Here is an 18413-nt window from a genome sequence, read left to right on the forward strand (position 1 = left end):
ATTTCGTTTCACTTCTCATAGAATCATAGAGTTCATAGACTCAAAGAGTCTGGATGTTTAGCATATCATCATTAGCATTAGCATTTATTAAATTTGTTAGTTGCTTTTTTGCCATGGCAATTTGAAGCAACCTGCAAAAGAAACCCACATACTTTAAAACTAGGATGGGATAATATATTAAAACATCCCACTCGCTCTAAAAGGCCATAGATAGTTCAACGCCAAAGGCCTGGTTTAAAAGGAGTGTTTTTGCCTGGCGACTGAAGCCTATGTAATGATGACACCAAGTGAGCCTTCCCAAGGAGACCATTTCACAAACAGGGAGCCAACACTGAAAAGGCCTGATCTCAAGTTGCCACCCTCTGGACCCTCCTGTCAGAGGGGGCACATGATATATGCAAGTGGCTGAATGGAGTTCTTAGTTTTGTTGCAGAAAATGTAGTTTTTATGTAGTTTTATGTGGTTTTTCAATTTCATTGTTCTGCATGGGACAATGACAATAAAGATATCGTATAAAGGATTTTTAAATCTCTGAATAACAGTGAGTTGACAAGAATTTTAACTTTGATCACATAAAGAAGCCCAAAGGCATTTGGGTGCCTGCAGTTGAATAAAAGTAAATGCATAATTATGGAGTTTGCTCCCCCATGGATGTTGCAGGCACTGCTTTTTCCATTCAGATGCCAGCTCCCCTTGACGCTGATGCTTCCTCATCTCTCTCCTTACAGGCTCCAAGCAGTATAGTGCAGCCATTGCATTCACACTGGCCCTCTTTTCGCACCTCATCAACCACGTCAATATTCGCCTGCAAGCAGAGCTGGAAGAAGGCGAGAATCCAGTTCCAGCCTTCCGGAATGATGGCACAGGTGAGGGCTGCAAGAAGGGTTAAGTTTGCCCATTCTGAGATCCTTGCCTTCCATCTTCCACGTTGCGTTCTGCTCTTGTGACGAGGCAGGCAGTGGTGAAAATAATCTGGTTAACAGTTACTTACTTTTCCTAGGGGACCCTGGAAAGTTCTTTGGGGACAGTCTGTAAGAACTTGAAAATAGCCCTGCTGAATCAGACCAAAGGCCTGTCTGGCTCAGCACCTTGTTTACAGAGTGGCCAGCCAAATACCTATAGGAAGCAGGGAAATAGGACCCAACCCCAATGGGAGATAGTAATCGAAGCCAGTGATAGCCTTCTTCATGCATTTGTCCAAACCCCTTTTAAAGCCATCCAAGTTGGGGGTCATCACTTGATCTTTTGGGAGTGAAACCTTAGTTTAACTTACGTTCTCTGTGCAGAAGTCTTTCCTCTTGCCTGTCATGAATCTCCCACCATTCAGCTTCACTGGATGAAGATAGTAACACAATACTGTGGTACCTTGGTTGTCAAACTTTATCCATTCTGGGAATCTGTTCGACTTCCAGAACCGTTCAAAAACCAAGGCACAGCTTCCAATTGGCTGCAGGAGCTTCCTGCACTCAATCGGAAGCCGTGGAAGCCGTGTCAGATGTTCGTTTTGCGAAAAATGTTTGTAAACCAGAGCACTCACTTCCGAGTTTACAGCGTTCGGGAGCCGATTTGTTTGGGAGCCAATCCGTTTGACAACCAAGGTACCACTGTAAAACTATAAACAGCAAGAATGACTTCCACAGTTATTCAAAATTCAGTTAAAACTATTTAGTTTAATTAATTCAACAAAATGCATGAACTTTATCCAGTGAGACCAGCTTTCCAAAAATCTGACACAGTTATTTACATCTCCAGCACCCCCTTCCATCTCTTGCCCCTTTGCCCCCTCCTCCCAGGTAATCCCACCGCCCCCCCAGGAGTGTCAACTTCGGGAACCACTGGTATAAACAGTAGTCAAGCCAGTTTGCGTATCTTAAGAGTTTCCAAAAATGTGTGTTTGGCTGCTCTTTTGCAGAGGATCTGGAGACCCGGGAGTCCTTGAACTCCATTGAGAGAGAAGCCGAAGGGGACCTGGCCAACCACCGACCCAGCGAGGAGCAGCGGAAGAGCGAGAGCAAGAAGGGCAAGAAATACTCACGCCTCTCCTGCCTGCGCCGCCGCCGCCACGTCCAGAAGGTGGACGAGAGCGACCTGAGCGAGGGCTTCGACTCTGACTCCAGCCCGGATTCCACCAAAGGGAGCGATGGCTCAGAGAGCGGCTCAGAGAAGAGCGACGAGGAGGCCGAGGCGGCTTTTGACGTGGAGACCGACTCGGACATGAACAGCCAGGAGTCACGCTCAGACCTGGAAGACATGGAGGATGAGCCAGACGCCGAGGGGGGCAGCCAAGCTAAGGGCATGAAGAACGGCACTCCGGAGGCATTGGACTCTGCGGAAGGGGATGTTGGCAGGCTGGTGGACTTGAAAAGCCCTGGCGTTGCCAAGACTGAGCCCCTGCTGGAGCCTCCTGTGGCCAACGGGCCAGGCTTGCTGGGCGCCAGTGATGCCAGTATAGCCAGCAACCTCCAGGCCATGTCCACGCAGCTCTTCCAGACCAAGCGCTGCTTCCGGCTGGCCCCCACTTTCAGCAACGTCCTCCTCAAACCAAACTGTGAGCTGCCTGCCCCGAAAGAGGTGGCAGACAGCAAGCCATGTGTCAATGGGGACGTGGAGAAGTCCAAAATGACTGAGCAAGGTGAGAGAGAGAGAGAGACAGAGAGCCTGCACGCTAGATTAGAAAGGAGATCCCTTCCATGAATGGAGAAAAGGGTGTGTGAATAGAAGTGGGGTGGAAAGACCTTAGGATTTTGTAGAGTGTGATTTGTGGGCGAGATCTGGCTGACACAGATCCCGGTTGCCAACCTAGAGGTGTAAGTGGGGAAGGGGGCAAGATGAGAACTCCTTTGATATCCGTTTCCAGGCCAGCATTAGCTACGTGCCCCCAAAATATTGCTGTCTTAAAGTGGGGTGACAATCTGCACTATACAGTCAAAGCAGCAGCATCTCACAGTCGTGGCTTATTCCTCCTAAGAATTCCAGAAGTGTTAATATGTTAAGGGTGCTAAGAGTTAATTGGAGGTCCCTTTTCCTCCCCACAGAGCTGCAATTCCCAGAGTTCCTTGAGAAAAGGGATTGATTGTTAAACCACTCTGGGACTTGTGAAGGGAATAGGGGTCTCCTAACAACTCTCAGCACCTTCAACAAACCTCATTTCCCAAGATTCTTTGGGGGAAGCCATGACTCTTTAAAGTGGTATGGTGCTGCTTTAAATTTATACTGCAGATGGGGGCAGAAGCGTGGCAGAAAGGAAGTTGAGGCAGGGTGGTGTACTAAATTGTGCACTAAATCTCCTCCTCCACCATCCCTGCTCGTAGGGAGTGATTTTCTTTTCTGTGAGGGTGCCAGCTACCGCTTTTCATCACCTCTAGATTAAAACTTGATAAAACCTCTTGATTCCCAGGGGCCAAATAAAAAGCACTTCGCAGGATAGGTGGGTGTCTCTCCTCTGGAGGGGAATTGCATTTTCCAATCTGCACTCCTTGTTTAATTATCCAAGTTCCTTGTTTTTAACGATCCGTTTGTCTTGTCCAAGACGATGTTTCTGAGTCGGAAGAGAGCGTCTCTAGCAGTAAATCCTGCAGGAACGAGCGTTCTCTCCAGGAGAAGCTGGAGATCATCACCAACGAGGGGTTGCTGCCGACTGTCAAAGTATTTCTGGACTGGCTGAGAACCAACACTGATCTCATCATCATGTGTGCACAGGTAGGGAGGGGTAATGGGGGAGAATCCCACTCACACGACTTCTTCAGCTTACACCTCTGGGCTGTTGAATGAGCCTCTGTCTCATGCACTCAACCACTGCAGTTGGCAGCCTGTATAAAGCAGTTTGCCATTAACTGCTAAAAGTAGAAGTACTGTAGCTGATAAAAGCAGTGGGTCCCAAAGTGGGTGGTACCAGCCCTGGTGGGGCAGTGGGATTACTGGGGGTGTGGAGTGTGTGCGCATGCGCACTAAGAGGCAAAGGGGCGCTGGAGGTGTAAATGACCCACAGTTCTGATATTTATCAGATAAATCGTAGGGAAAAGGATGGGATTTCAAGTAGACCTCAAACTAATGTGAGGGTGACAGACCCATGCCTTCAAATACACACTTCATGCAATCCTTGTGATTTAAAGTAGCAAGGGAAGCTGTGAACCCTTCCCTCCCAGGTAATTTTCTCCCAGCTGAGCTCTATTCCACAGTCAAAGCCAAGCTGGGGAAGAAAGGGACTGTGGGTGGGAGAGGTTGAGTGTTTCAGTGCCCTATTCTTGCCCCCTTGCTACCTTAAATCTACACACACACACACACACTTGCACTTTATTTCGAGGGCAAACCTTCATGGGCCCCCTGCTCTCAGCTGTGGTAAAATGGGCATCCCATTTTATCCTTGCGCTGACTTTGTGTGGTAGGTTAGGCTGGGAGGTGGTAGCAGCTGGCCAGTCTGAGCAAGTGCTTGAACCTGGATCTCTGGCCCAAGTCCTAATATTCACCACATGCTCAATTTGCATTTGTTTGTGGTGCTTTTTCCCTCCTCCAGAGTTCTCAGAGTTTATGGAACAGACTTTCTGTCCTTCTGAACCTGCTTCCTTCAGCTGGAGACCTTCAGGACTCAGGTAACTTTGAGAAGAAATTTCCTTTTCTTATGTCCCCACCCCCAACACTCAAATTTCATATTCCTGTGCAGTTCAGGCACTCTTTAGTTTCCTGGGTCTTTTTCCTGCTTTACACCTAGTTTTTCTGCTGTTTTTAGATGGGGAAAAGTCTAGTCACACACAGCGACTTCTTTGAACCTGGAACCTTCAGTTTGCAGTCTCCACCATCTCTTGGTGAACCAGGGAATGTCCCTTGCTGGAAACCCTTGGAGACCTACTGTCCCAATCTGCATAGACAATACCTGAGCTTGGTAGACTTCTTACGTTCTTCTGGAATTCCATTGCTTAGTTCCAGAAGAACATGAGAAGTCTACCAAGCTCATATGCTATGCAGTGGAGTAAGCCCAAAGCCCCTTTCTGTGGGAGCAGCTTCCCCCAGTTCCACCTTCAAGGCCACACTTACTTACCTGATGGTGGCTTGTCTGGATTCAGAGAGGGAAGCTTCTGCTGAGGTCTTCTGTATGCCTCATGAAAAGAATCAGAATCGTAGAGTTGGAAGGGATCTCAAGGGATATCTAACCCAACGTCCTTCAATGCACAAATAACAGGTGCAGAGTCCCTGGCAGATGTCCCCATCCCCAACCTCTGTTCAAAAACCTTCAATGATGGAGAGTCCACCAGCTTCCAAGGTTGTCCGTTCCACCGTTGAAATAGCGCTTACTGTCAGCTGGTCATGATATGGAAATGTAATGAGCCACTTTACACAGAGTCAAGTTACTCATCTAGCCTAGTGCTGTCTACCTTCATCTGGCAACAGCCTCTGTGTGTGTGTTTGTTTCCCATCCCTACCTGGGGGAGATGCTGGGGGTCGATCTGGGGAACCTTCTACACGCAGAGCAATTGGTCTTCCACTGAGCTGCAACCTGGTTCTTCCAAGGAGACACAAGCATCCCAGGCCGGGAGCATCTTCCCCCTTTGGGCTTCCTGCGGGGCTGACTCTCGTGTGTGGCAGAGTCGGAGCTGGCACCACGAGGAGTTGTGGAAGTCCCAGTTTTAGACTAGACGTGCCCTTGAGGACTAGCGTTTCGTGTGACTTTCTAGTTGCTCCTTCTGCCTCTGTGACCCAGAAATATAAAGCCGCCGTTCTGTCCCCTCCCCTCCCCACTGCTGATGTGCAGGGCTGTTCCTCTGCAATGAGGTGAAGAGCATGCTGCCTGGGTGTGAGCTGCCAGACTTGCCTGCTTGCCTGCTTCTCCCAGAGGACATGGCCCTCCGCAACCTTCCCCCGCTGAAGAATGCGCACAAGAGGTTCAACTTCGAGCAGGACAGGCCTCTCCTTGCAGAAGTGGAGGAGGTAAGAGGCTGGTTTTGGTGCTGGTTTTCAGAAGCCATGGGAGGCTTCTGGACTGGGGGGGGGGGGGGTGAGCAAGGAGCGTGCGGGCAAGTGGAACCTTTGCTCCAGGACTTCAGGGGTGGGGAACCTCTAGCTCGCAGGCCAGTCCTGTCCCACCAAAGGAGCCCAGTTTGGTGTGCGAGGCTATTTTCCCAAACCACGCCCACCTGTCAGTCAGCTGGTGTCGCTGGGTGGGGTTTGATCCTTCTGGCCTAGGAGCTCTTTGCAGGGAGCAGGGCTGAACATTGATCCTTTGCAGCGAGAGGTCAGCCAGCTTGGCCCATCCTTTGCCCTCCCAAGTCCCAGCTGTTCTTGTAGCCATTCAAGTGTTCAGGAGGGGAGCTTTTACTTTGCTTTAGTGTGTGTGAGCTCCCATCTTGGCCTCAAGTGGACGCGCTCCCTGCTCTCCCCACCCACCGGGTCCTCCTCTTTCTTCATTACAGTCCGTGGTTCGCATCTGTTGCATCCGGAGTTTCGGACACTTCATCACCCACCTGCAAGGCAGCATCCTGCAGTTCAACCCGGAGGTTGGGATCTTCATCAGCATCGCTCAGTCGGAGCAGGACGGTTTGCTCCAGCAGGCCCAGGCCCAGTTCCGCATGGTGAGCTTTTGCAGGGTGGGCTAGGGGATAGTGGGACAGAACAAACATGCTCCAGTGAAGAGCAAGGCTTGATAGCCATACAGGGGCTTCCTCTTGCATTCCCTGTCTTGTCACATGCCTGTGCATTGCACAACTCTTCTCTTCCATATGTGAGTTTATGCCACCGGTGAAGCCTGAGAAAATATCAGAAAATGCATGGGAAGCATCTGATGGAAGTTTCAGGGGTGATGTGGAAGTGAATAGCTGAGAAAAGATTTGTAGTAGCCCAGTTTCTAGTCCTCCACTTAGCACTTTCTTTGCCCATAAAAAAAAAAATGTCTAGGGAAAGTGTAAAAATACTTTACAGTGTTATTTCTGTGGCTGTCAGCAAAAAAGAGGGGTCCTTTAGAATGTTTGCAATCTACATTTAAACTAGGGGATGGGGAGAGTATTCAGAGCATGCAATTTTACACTGTTTATATTGTATTGCATATTTAGGCTTTTGTGACCTTACAGTAGATTTATTTCTTATATTTTTATGCCACCACCTCCTCCAAGGAGCTCAAGGGGCTGTACATGGTTCTCCCCCTGCTCCCCATTTTATCCTCAAAACAATCCCTGTGAGGTAGGGTAGGCTGAGAGGCAGTGACTGAGACCACTCAGTGAGCTCCATGGCCGAGTGGGAATCTGAACCCAGGTCATAATTCCAACGCCCTCTAACCATCTCACCACCCCTGGATAGTGAAAGGAAGTGGAGGAACCATTCCAGAGTTGTGGAATGGGACCGTAGGTGCAAGGGCAGTTTGACATGCATCATTCCCTTTGCTCTCCCTTAGGCCGCTGAGGAAGCTCGCCGGAACAGGCTCATGAGAGACATGGCTCAGCTTCGGCTGCAGGTACGATGATGGACTGTGCATGGATGGGGGAGGCAAGCGCAAGTCAGTGGAGGCCTCCAAATACCTGGGGTTTGGGGGGGGGAGGCCGTATCGCTTGTGCTTCCACCTGACATAGCTTGCAATGCACTTGACTGAATGAGGACAATGCCAACAGGTAAGGTTCCCATCCTGCGCTGTAAACTGGTCAGGCCTGTCAGCTCTGTTGGTCAGAACCTGGGGTACCAATAACAGCGAGTCTTCATGATTGGTGGAACTGGTGCATAATACCCATTACCCGTTTGTAAGAACTCAGTGTTGCAGTGTGGCCTCACCCACACTTAAGAACTCCCTGCCTATTGACATCAGGCAAGCTCTTTCACTGTACTCTCTTTTGCGCCGGCTAAAAGCCAAGCATACCAAGTGGTTTAGAAAGATGATGTGAGTTTTAATCTGCTTTTAGTCTATTTTAACTTTTCAAAAGTATTTAAACTATTGTTAATTTTTCCTATTGATAATTTTGTTGTTTGATCTTTTTGGTAAACCGCCCTGAAGGGTTTTTTTTTAAAATAAATAAAACAGTGGATAAATTATATGAAATAACTAAAATATACAATGACCTACACGACCATGCAGGGAGAGGAAAGGCCAGAGCATATGCTTTATATGCATCGTTCAGTCCCTGATTTGTCCTGTTAAAAGATTATCTTGAACAGTTCGTGTTGAGAAAGATTTCCTGTCTGAGACTCTGGATTCTTGCTGAAGCCAGTTCTGTAAAATCTTGCCACAAACTGAGTCAAGCCATACAAATCCCAGTATAGTCTTGTCCTTTTCAGTGTCTTTAGCAGAGAAGAGTCTTTTTCCCAGCTTCGCTACCTGGAGTTGTGTAGGGTTGAACCTGCACCCTGCTACATAAAACTTTTTGTACTCTGCTGGATGGGCTGGTCATCTGACAACACAGGGTGGGCCACTGAGAACACTCCTTAACGGATTTGGTGCTCTTGCTGAGAGCTTCTTCCCTTAAGGCTCCTGCTTCCTTCTCTCTCTCCCCAGCTGGAGGTGTCGCAGCTGGAAGGGAGCCTCCAGCAGCCCAAAGCACAGTGTGTGATGTCCCCCTACCTGGTCCCTGACACCCAGGCGCTCTGCCAGCACCTCTGCACCATCAGGCAGCTGGCTGCCAGTGGAAGGTTTATTGTGATCATCCCACGGACAGGTAAGTGGCCCCTCCCACCACAGGGCTGGTATCCTGAGCAGGACAATTGCTGTTGCCAGGTAGTGAAAGGGTTGATTGCCCTGGGGGGGTGGTGAGCAAGCTGTGAGATTACCTTGGGGGGGGGTGCTAAGAGGCAGGTGGGCAGCTGTATCACCAGTGCAGGTTCATCTACTTTGTTGACAGTTTTAATTGGAGCTTTAATAAATGTGTGGTCGTTAACTATTTACTGTGTGTTTCTTAGCGGGTTGGGCAAACCGCTGTTCTGAACAATGCTTTTTATAGGGTAGTGGGCACTGGGGATGAGCTTGTGGAACCAAAGAGGCAGTGACCAGAAAAGTTGGGATCCGCTGCCTTAAGGGAAGCAGAAGATGTAACCGCCTTGTTTTTCTTCGCTCCTTAGTAATTGATGGCCTAGACTTCCTGAAGAAAGAGAATGCAGGAGCTCGTGACAGCATCCGATATCTAGAGGCAGAATTTAAAAAGGGAAACAGGTAGGTTGAGCCCCCTGGTCAACAGTATTCATTTCCATTGTACATTGGAACAGGTAATAAAGAACCATGTTTCAGAAGCAGCCTCTCTTGGGATGGCTCATTAGGTTGTATTTTACAGATACACCCTGATCAGGCTGCAGTTCTCATACGTAAAACAGCTGTTTGGGTCCTGTTGCAATAAAAAATTGAACATTGCAGCTCCATCCCTTTCCCAGTCTAGGTGTGCAGGCATTTGATGTTTTTAATAATAATAAATATTTACAGTAGCACCTTGGTTTGCAAACAGTCTGGTTTGCATATGTTTTGGAATACAAACATGTCAAACCTGGAAGTGTGTGTCCTGGTTTGCAAATTTTTTTTTGGAGGCCCCATTGATGAAAGTGTGCCTTGGGTTACAACCTTTTTTGGTTTACAAACAGACCTCCAGAACAGATTATGGTTGTAAACCAAGGTACCACTGTATTTTGTTTCTTTTGATTTCTGCTCCACCTTTTAGGTCAAGTCTTTATAAGTCAGCTTACCATAAAACTTAAATGCAGTACAACAGTGGAAAAAACACCATGCAGTAAAAAGCAGCTTCTGATAAAATTGCAGTAGAGGGACCTGCAGGAGAACCAGTACAGTATATTGTAGGGTCTCAAGCAAGGGGTTTGAGCAGAGTTCTCCAAGGAGGGACCTCACAACTGAGCCTTTTAACTTTGATGAAGCTTTTGGGAAGAGCTGGGTTCAGATTCTCTCTCGGCTTGATCTTGGTCACTGAGCAAATCTTCCTTTAACAACTGGCTTCCCTCACCTGCAAACCATGGACACTGCTTAGCAGGGTTATTGGGATAAATATGCATAAATGTACTGCAAATTACTTTGCAATTTCAGCTGTGCTGCAGAAGTAGCCTGATAAGCATTGCGCTCATGCACACATCCACCCAATGTGTGATCTTCTGTCTCTAGGTACATCCGCTGCCAGAAAGAAGTTGGGAAAAGCTTTGAGAGGCATAAACTGAAGAGGCAAGATCTAGATGCTTGGTAAGCATTTGCTTCAACCTGCATCAAATTTTAAGCAAAGCTGTACTCACATGCAGAGAGCTGTTTTTACTAAGCCAAATGGTGGCACTGTTTTCTCTCTCTTGCCTCAATACTAATATAACAGGAACCTCTATAAGATACTGGATAGCTGCAAACAGCTGACAACCTCTCAAGGGGGCAGCGAAGATGACTCCAGTGGGATGGTGACCATCCTCACAGGCTTCCAGCTGGATGACCCAAGCAAGCTTTCTGCGCCCATGAAGGTGAGTGTGGTCTGAAACCAAACTGTTCCGGCTTCGTGATGATATTTTGACTTGGGGTATGGAATACTTTTTTTAAAAGTCTATTGAAATAGAGAGGGAGTACCACTCACAAAAACAAAATTTATACCTGCAGAACCCATTGCCACACGATGAGTGCAAGGTAGTGGTTGAAAGTAACTGGGGACATGGTGGGATAGGCAAAAATAGTAATGCAAGTGAGCAATTTCACCACCAATCTCTGCCTGTGACTTTCCCAGGATTCAGCTGCTCAGATACTGTTGGAAGACAGAATTCAGGGCTAGAAAGGCCTGAGATTCAGGGCGGTGAGAATGGTTACATCCACGTGTAGCTAAGAGTTACTGGGCAAGATGCAAAGAGCAGTACCTCCCCTCCAGGGCCTTACTGCATTTGGATCCCAACTCCCTTGTTCTTTCCCCAGTCTGCGATCCAGGCGGCAGCCAACGCCAGCGTCGAGATAAAGAACGTTCTGGAATTCTACAAGCAGTGGAAGGAAATGGGTTGAGGGGAGAGAAGCCGCTGGGTTGGTTGAAGCTCTGTCTCCCCGTCTTTGGACGCGCAGCGTTGGAACGAAAGAAGTCAAAACCACAGGCGATATTTGGACACGAAGCAGCTGCCGCCGTGGCAATCCATGAAAAACAAGCAGCTGGGCGTGTGCACGAAACACCACCCCACATCCACCCCACCCCCCCGCCATCCCCTCCCCATCTCACCCAACGGGCGGCGTCTGTGGCAGACCACGCAGCCGCTTGGGGAAGAGAGACGGATCTCGGCCGGACAGAGGAGAGGTGGTCTCCTTTTCTCCCAGCTGATGGGGACGGGTGTGAGCGGTGGGAGGGAGGGCCTCCATTCATCTCCAAAAAGCTTGCTTGGTTTCTCGTCTCCAGGATCCTGCAGGCAGCTTGCCGCCTACGCTTGAAACAAAAACACGACGTTTGTGACTTTTTGCCACCGGATCCACGCTGCGAAAGAGCCGGTGATCCTGAGAGAGGGGATCAGGATTTGCAGGAGGCTCTTTCAGAATCTGGTGATGGGGAGGAGGACGTTTTCTCTCCCATTTTTATTTCATTTCCGCCCCTTCCCCTTATTGTGTTTTTCTTTTTTTTTATGCTTAGTGACCACCCCTCTTGGTTTTTTCTTTTTCTTTCCCCTCCCTTGTCTCCCCCTTCTCCCCAAAACCGGGGAGGGTTCTTCACCTTTGAGTGTTTGAAAGATGTCAAGGTGGCAGGGGAAGAGTGATCCTGTCTCAGCAAAGCAAAACAGCTCTCTATAAGAAGCTTCCGAATGAAAACATTATTTATTTCCTTGTGGGTGGGGGTGGGATGAGTTAGCTGTGAAAAGGAAACAGGGGGCCTCATTCCCCTCCCTTCCTGCACCCTCCACTCTGCCTGTCCAAAAACCGTACCATCTTCCCACGCCTTGCTTTTCTCATAAAGTGTTGCGTTTCGTGAGTGGTGTCATAGACCATCTTGGCCTGCTTGAGCCAGGGAGGAAACAAACCCCACATTACAGCTCTCCTTTCATTCCCTGGGGTAAGCGACCATCTGCATGGTGCTCTTCCACCCGCCTTCCCTTCCTATTCCCTTGTTCACCAGACAACAGGTAACTAGAAAATGGTGGCCCTTCTACTGGGCTTGCTTTGGGTTTCTTGCTTTGCCCTGAAAAACAAACAAACCCTGTTTTCTCTGGCTCCTTGTGGCTTTTGTAGGAGGGATGAAGGCCTAGCTCTTGTGCAGAGGTTTTGGAGAGGAGCAAAGGGGGGCTTTGCAGGCTAAGCAGGAGAAGGAGGAAACCTGACGGTATCCCTTTGCCACAGAGAAAGCCATGGGGCCTTCCTTCCCCCAGTATTCTCTGCCTCTTCTGAAATACCATAAACCAGAAAGGATTAATTAAGGTCTGAGTGTTGAGGTTCCTGAATGGGTTCTCTACACCTGACTCCCTTCCGCATTTGCCAGTGTTTTATGTTGAGCCTGCCAAAGGGTCACTGTTGGAAAGATGCAGGTAGTGGCAAACCATTTCTTCCTGAAGCTAGCTTTTTCTTAAAGGGGCTGGGGGAAGCCACCTCAGGGCCTAATGAACTTGTGCCCTATACACCTCCCAAGTCTTCCTTCCCCAACCCCCAGGCCTGGTTTTGACACCCTCTGGGAAGGGAAGATACTGGAAGGGCTTGGAAGCAGATTCCTGCGAGGACTTCCTTCTGCATTCCACTTCCCTTCCGCCAGGCAAATAGGAAATGGGTGAGTTGCCAGCCAGGCCTCCCCCTTTCCCCACTCTTGTTTTCTTGGAGAGCCAGGTGTGGTTTCCTCCAAGGCAGCAATGCCTCTGGTGGCTTTGTGGGCCATCCAGAGCCGCCATCTTGGATGGTTTTCTGCAGGTTCTGTATTTGGCCCTCGCCGCCTGCTTCTCTCGATCTCTTCTTAATCAGGTTGTGTTTCTTAAGCTTTTGAGTTTTCCATTAAGGTTGGGGTTTGGCCCCAGGCGTCCTTCTCCCCACCCCTAACAAGGCACCCAGGATGAAATTCTTCGCTGCTTCCGTTACGCCCCTACCTTTGGCAGGAAGGCGACAGCACAGCCACCACCCTTTGGGAACCATAGATTAGATTTCTCTGGCTTAGCACGTGCTTGATTATTTTTTAAGCCATCCTAGCACTCTCAAAATAGCAACCGAACATGAGTCCCATCATCTGCCTTCAAGAGGATACACTGAAAAAAAAAACCGGGTTTTGTTTTGTTGCTCACCTGCTCCCTCCTGGTTTTGCTTTGGGGGTTTTTTGTTTTTTTTAAGGGATTCTGGGCTGTTCTGCTCGAAATGGTGAAGCAGAGGGCAGAGGAAGAGTTTCCATGATGCAAACTGGGCCAAGGAGAGGAGAGGAAGGTACACAAGAGCATGTGCAGACTTCAGAAATGCCAGCAAACTAGGCCACTTTGTAGTTGTGAGGGGCAAGTTTTAGCCTTGGTGGAAGAGGCAGTGGAATCAAGAAATGGAGTTGTTACCTGAGTGATATATTTTAAAACCGGGGGCAGGGCAAAATGACTTGACATAAAATGGGCATTTTTAAAAAGAAGGGTATATGTAGTTCTGCAGGCTGAGTGCAGCCCACCAGCTGTGTAAGGTACTTTTGCAGCACTGAAGTCCTCTTTGTACCTTGAGAAACAAGTAAATAAGGATTCTCCAAGGGTCTGGCTGTGGGAAGAATCCTGCCCTTCTGAAGTGCAGGCCGTTGAATGCTCCTATCCTGCAGGGTAAGGTTTGGCAGAACCTCTCTTCCCTCCCTTGCTCCTCCTGCAGCTGGGGAAGGCGCAGGTGGACCCTTTGTGAATTGAGCAGGGATTTTACAGAAATGGTGAGCCGGACTGCCAGAGCATATAGGTATTAGAGGATTTGAAGTGGTATCAAAAGAGGTCTAAATGGCCCACCAGAACTCTTGAAAGAACTTCCAACAAAAAGTACTTCTGTACATTTTCTGCATTGCGTATGCGTGCGTGTGTGTATGTGCTGTTTGTTGGGCCACTGTTTTGGAGAAGTTAAAATTAGATTACAAATTATAAATGAACCCCCCCAAAAAGCACTTGGGGAAAAAATAATCGGCTCAAGCTAATTGGATGTTTTAAATGTAAATTCTGACATTTCTGCCTCCATTTGGAGATTATTACTTCACCCAAAAGTAACTCTTGCCAGGGAGGTTCAGGCTGATCTAAAGAAAAAGAAAAGGTGAGACTTTCAAGCCTGGAGCCTTGTTTCTTTTGGAAGCAGGGTTTAGTGTGGACATTTATCATCATTGTTATTACTATTGAGGAAACAGATCCTGCCAAATTTGCAACCAGCTCTGTCGGCACCCTACTTGGCTTCCAACAGCAGCCCCTGTGGCCTTCAGCTTGAAACCCAACCTGTTTACCCATCAAACATTCAGCAGCAGATGCTGATGGGGGCAGGCCCTTTGTTTTCCTCTAAGTGGATGGAGGAGTAAAGGGATTTTGAAACATCTTGTTTGGGCTACACCATCAGTGTCGCACCACCTTTAGACCATCTCTGCTCCTTGTAAGCAGTAATACATTCTGGTTGGATTTTCCAACCAGAAGTTCCCTCTTTCTGTCCTCACTTGTTGGGAGTCTGTGACTGGCTTGTCAGAAGGAAGAAGGGATGGTAAATGTGCAAGGTCTCCTTTGTATGACCTGCTTCTACCTAATGCTTAGCACATGGCAAAGGTCAAAGGCACAGCGGGCACATTTGAGTCTACTGTTTGGGGCAGAAAGTTCCTTTTCCTAACCCAATGATGTACAACCAAGCTCTGGCCCTGGTGATGACTCTCGAGAGCCCCAACAACTCTGGCTTAGCAGGAAGAGAGAAACCATGTGGGGAATCCATCTTAATATTTTATGTTCCCAGAAATTGGGGTTTCTGCTGCTCATCCACCCAAGTAAACCTGATCTTTTGGGCTGTCATCAGAAGTGTGTGTGTGTGTTTCACATGGGACATTAGCCATGGGTGGAAACATGGGTTTGAATTCTATAGATACCCTTGTAGGCTGTGCCAAATAGCCCTCCAGTTCTTTTCTTCCTGCTTCCATCGCTTAACTCTGTTCCTTAAATGTTGTGTGCGTGTTCTCTGCATCTAGAAAGGGAGAAAAAATCCAGCCGAGATTCTCTGGCTGGGAAAACTGGTGGCAGGAGAGAAATTGGGGGGGGAGCTGCCGCTGATGCCAGTTTGCGCACCAGAGCTGGCTGCTTCCAAAGACTTGGACTACAGCAGAAACGGTGTGGGGTATGGCCTAAACTGCAGCTTCTCTGAAAAGCGTGGGGAGTTCAAAAGTCGGTGGGAAGGGGGGCGTGTTACGAGATCTGCAGTCCTAAAGGTGGCCAGGAGCCATATCTGAGCATCCATATAAAGCTCTTCTCAGTATGAGTTGGGCGGGAGGAGGAAGAGATGTGAACTGGCCCCTGACTTACTGGTATACGGCCCTCCACTATGTAAGATTGGAACACATCGACTGGCTTAATAAAAATGCAAGATGTTTGTAAATCTTTATCTGTGGTCACTTGTATTTTATTGGAGAGGAGGGATGTGGTCTATACTTCTTTTCCTGCGATGGTGTGTTCCATTGTGGTGGGGAAGGCCACCAGGGGTCCACACAACCTGCTCCCTAGCTTGGGTCAACTGAGCAAAGATGCCAAGCCAGGGGCCTTGGATGTTGAACTATGGAACTCCCTCCCACAGGAGGCAGAGATGGCCACCAACTTGCATGGCTTTAAAAGAAGATTGAACTTCATGGAGGAGAGGACTATTGATGGCTACCAGCCATAATGGTTATGCTGTGCCTCCACAGATAGAGGCAGCAGTGCTTGTGAATACCAGTTGCCAGAAGCCTGAGGAAGGGTGGTGGCTCTTATGCTTGGGGGTTTCCCTTTGGGGTATCTGCTTGGCCCCTTGAGAGGAGGATGCTAGACTAGGTGGGACATTGGTCTGACCCAGCAGGTTCTTATGTTCTTATGGCTTCTGTATTCTGGTTTGCTGGTGTCTCTCTTGAGCAGGCATCCCCAACATGCGGCCCTCCAGATGTTTTGGACTAATTCCCATCATCCCTGACCACTGGTTCTGTTAGCTAGGGATCATGGGAGTTGTAGGTGAAAACATCTGGAGGACCGTAGGTTGGGGATGCCTGCTCTGGAGCCTTCATGTGGTCTGAGTTACAGGGGATGAGATGGGGGCAAAGGTGGATGGGGGAACCCCTTGATTTCCTCCCACTTCCTCTACAAAGAGAGTTGTTCTTTTTCCAGTTGATTCTGAAACGAGCAGGGCATACCCAAGAGAGTTTGCCCACGCCCAACTTCTCGTGAGTCCAAATCGCCCATCCATAGGAAGGCTGCTTGTGGCATCTGACCAATTCTCTGATCTGGACTGGCCTCCTTGCCATCTGGGGATGGATCCTGCCCCAACCCTATAGTATAGGTTATAGTATAGTGAGGTTACTGGGAACCATGCAGAGGGCCTTCTCGGTAGTGGCGCCTGCCCTTTGGAACGCCCTCCCAGCAGATGTCAAGGCAATAAACAACAATTTTACTTTAAAAAGACAACTGAAGGCAGCCCTGTTTAGGGAAGTTTTTAACGTCTGGTGCTGTATTGTTTTTAATATTTGGTTGGAAGCCGCCCAGAGTGGCTGGGGAAACCCAGCCAGATGGGCGGGGTATAAATAATAAATTGTTATTATATTGTTGTTGTAGGGGTGGACAGGACTTTAAATCCCTGAAAATGTGGATGTGGAACATAATTAAGTTTCCACCAATGTGGAACTCCCATGGGGCTTAAAAACAAACCACTCCTCTAAGGCATGCTGTGTCCCTTTGCAAGATGCAACTTCCTCTTTAAGACATGGGGGTGTGCCAAGTTTCTGTGGCGTCCAGATGGCCTTCTGCACTCTTGAGCATGTGCAGCCTGTGTTGCTTTTGAGGGGCAGATCATCCTTACTCGAAACATGTTTGAGTGTACCTGAAATGGACCTGCAACTTTAATTTGGGAAGTTTTAGCAGAGATTTGAAAGGAGTACGGCAAGGCTGTATATTGTCCCCCTGATTATTTAACTTATATGCAGAATTCATCATGCGAAAGGCTGGGCTGGATGAATCCCTAGCTGGAATTAAGATCGCAGGAAGAAACATCAACAACCTCAGATATGCAGATGTCACAACCTTGATGGCAGAAAGTGAGGAGGAATTAAAGAACCTTTTAATGAGGGTGAAAGAGGAGAGCGCAAAATAGGGTCTGAAGCTCAGCACCAAAAAAACAAAGATCATGGCCACTGGTCCCATCACCTCCTGGCAAATAGAAGGGGAAGAAATGGAGGCAGTGAGAGATTTTACTTTCTTGGGCTCCATGATCACTGCAGATGGTGACAGCAGTCACGAAATTAAAAGACGCCTGCTCCTTGGGAGAAAGGCGATGGCAAACCTAGACAGCATCTTAAAAAGCAGAGACATCACCTTATCAACAAAGGTCCGCATAGTTAAAGCCATGGTTTTCCCAGTAGTGATGTATGGAAGTGAGAGCTGGACCATAAAGAAGGCTGATCGCCGAAGAATTGACGCTTTTGAATTATGGTGCTGGAGGAGACCATTGAGAGTCCCATGGACTGCAAGAAGATCAAAACTCTCCATTCTGAAGGAAATCAGCCCTGAGTGCTCACTGGAAGGACAGATCGTGAAGCTGAGGCTCCAATACTTTGGCCACCTCATGAGAAGAGAAGACTCCCTGGAAAAGACCCTGATGTTGGGAAAGATGGAGGGCACAAGGAGAAGGGGACGACAGAGGACGAGATGGTTGGATAGTGTTCTCGAAGCTACCAGCATGAGTTTCACCAAACTGCGGGAGGTAGTGGAAGACAGGAGTGCCTGGCATGCTCTGGTCCACGGGGTCACGAAGAGTCGGACACGACTAAACGACTAAACAACAACAACAACAACAACAACAGAGATTTGGGAAACAGCTCTAGCATTTAGGTTTGCTGAGCTCAACCAAGACCAGGTCTGGAGCCCGGTGGTGCTTCCAAGTTAGGCATGACTTGAACACTATTTCAGTGGGACTTGGCCCTAGCTAACACCTGCTAGATCATAGGGTTTTTTTGTGCCATTGTGCTAATTCTTGCTGTGTACGTTACTCTGGCTTTGCGGCCTCTTCAGTTGGCCCAACCTTGGCCAGCTTAATTCCCTCCAGATGTTTTGGGCTACAACTCACATCAGTCTCAGCCAGCACTATGCCTGTCACTTGGAAAAAGTGGAATATGTCGGGTGGCTTCTCTCCCATAAGCTCTGCTGGTTGCACTTCAAGAACATAGGAGGAGCCTGGCTGCTGGGTCAACCCAATGGGATCTCATCTAGTCCAGAATCCTGTTCTCACAGTGGCCAACCAGGTGCCCCTTCTGGGATCCCCACAAGCAGGACCTTAGCTCCAGAGCCCTCCCTCCCTCATGTATTCAGAAGCATTCCCTGCCTTCAGCTGT

General features: G+C 48.5%; 1 protein-coding gene across 1 annotated transcript in view; it reads left to right on the forward strand.

Annotated features, from left to right (window-relative positions):
- Positions 1-15448, forward strand: part of SMG5 (SMG5 nonsense mediated mRNA decay factor) — a 32215-nt gene extending 16767 nt beyond the window's left edge. Inside the window, exons 11-22 of the mRNA XM_083417152.1 lie at positions 729-866; positions 1913-2632; positions 3530-3699; positions 4514-4589; positions 5747-5922; positions 6405-6563; positions 7379-7438; positions 8468-8627; positions 9028-9118; positions 10067-10141; positions 10266-10404; positions 10844-15448. Of these exons, the coding sequence (XP_083273278.1) occupies positions 729-866; positions 1913-2632; positions 3530-3699; positions 4514-4589; positions 5747-5922; positions 6405-6563; positions 7379-7438; positions 8468-8627; positions 9028-9118; positions 10067-10141; positions 10266-10404; positions 10844-10927 (2048 nt within the window). The 3' untranslated portion in view covers positions 10928-15448. The remainder of the gene's footprint in view (positions 1-728; positions 867-1912; positions 2633-3529; positions 3700-4513; positions 4590-5746; positions 5923-6404; positions 6564-7378; positions 7439-8467; positions 8628-9027; positions 9119-10066; positions 10142-10265; positions 10405-10843) is intronic.
- Positions 15449-18413: the final 2965 nt, after the last annotated feature.

This window comes from Podarcis tiliguerta (assembly GCF_965153285.1).
Source record: "Podarcis tiliguerta genome assembly, chromosome: 16".
Lineage (NCBI taxonomy): Eukaryota > Metazoa > Chordata > Lepidosauria > Squamata > Lacertidae > Podarcis > Podarcis tiliguerta.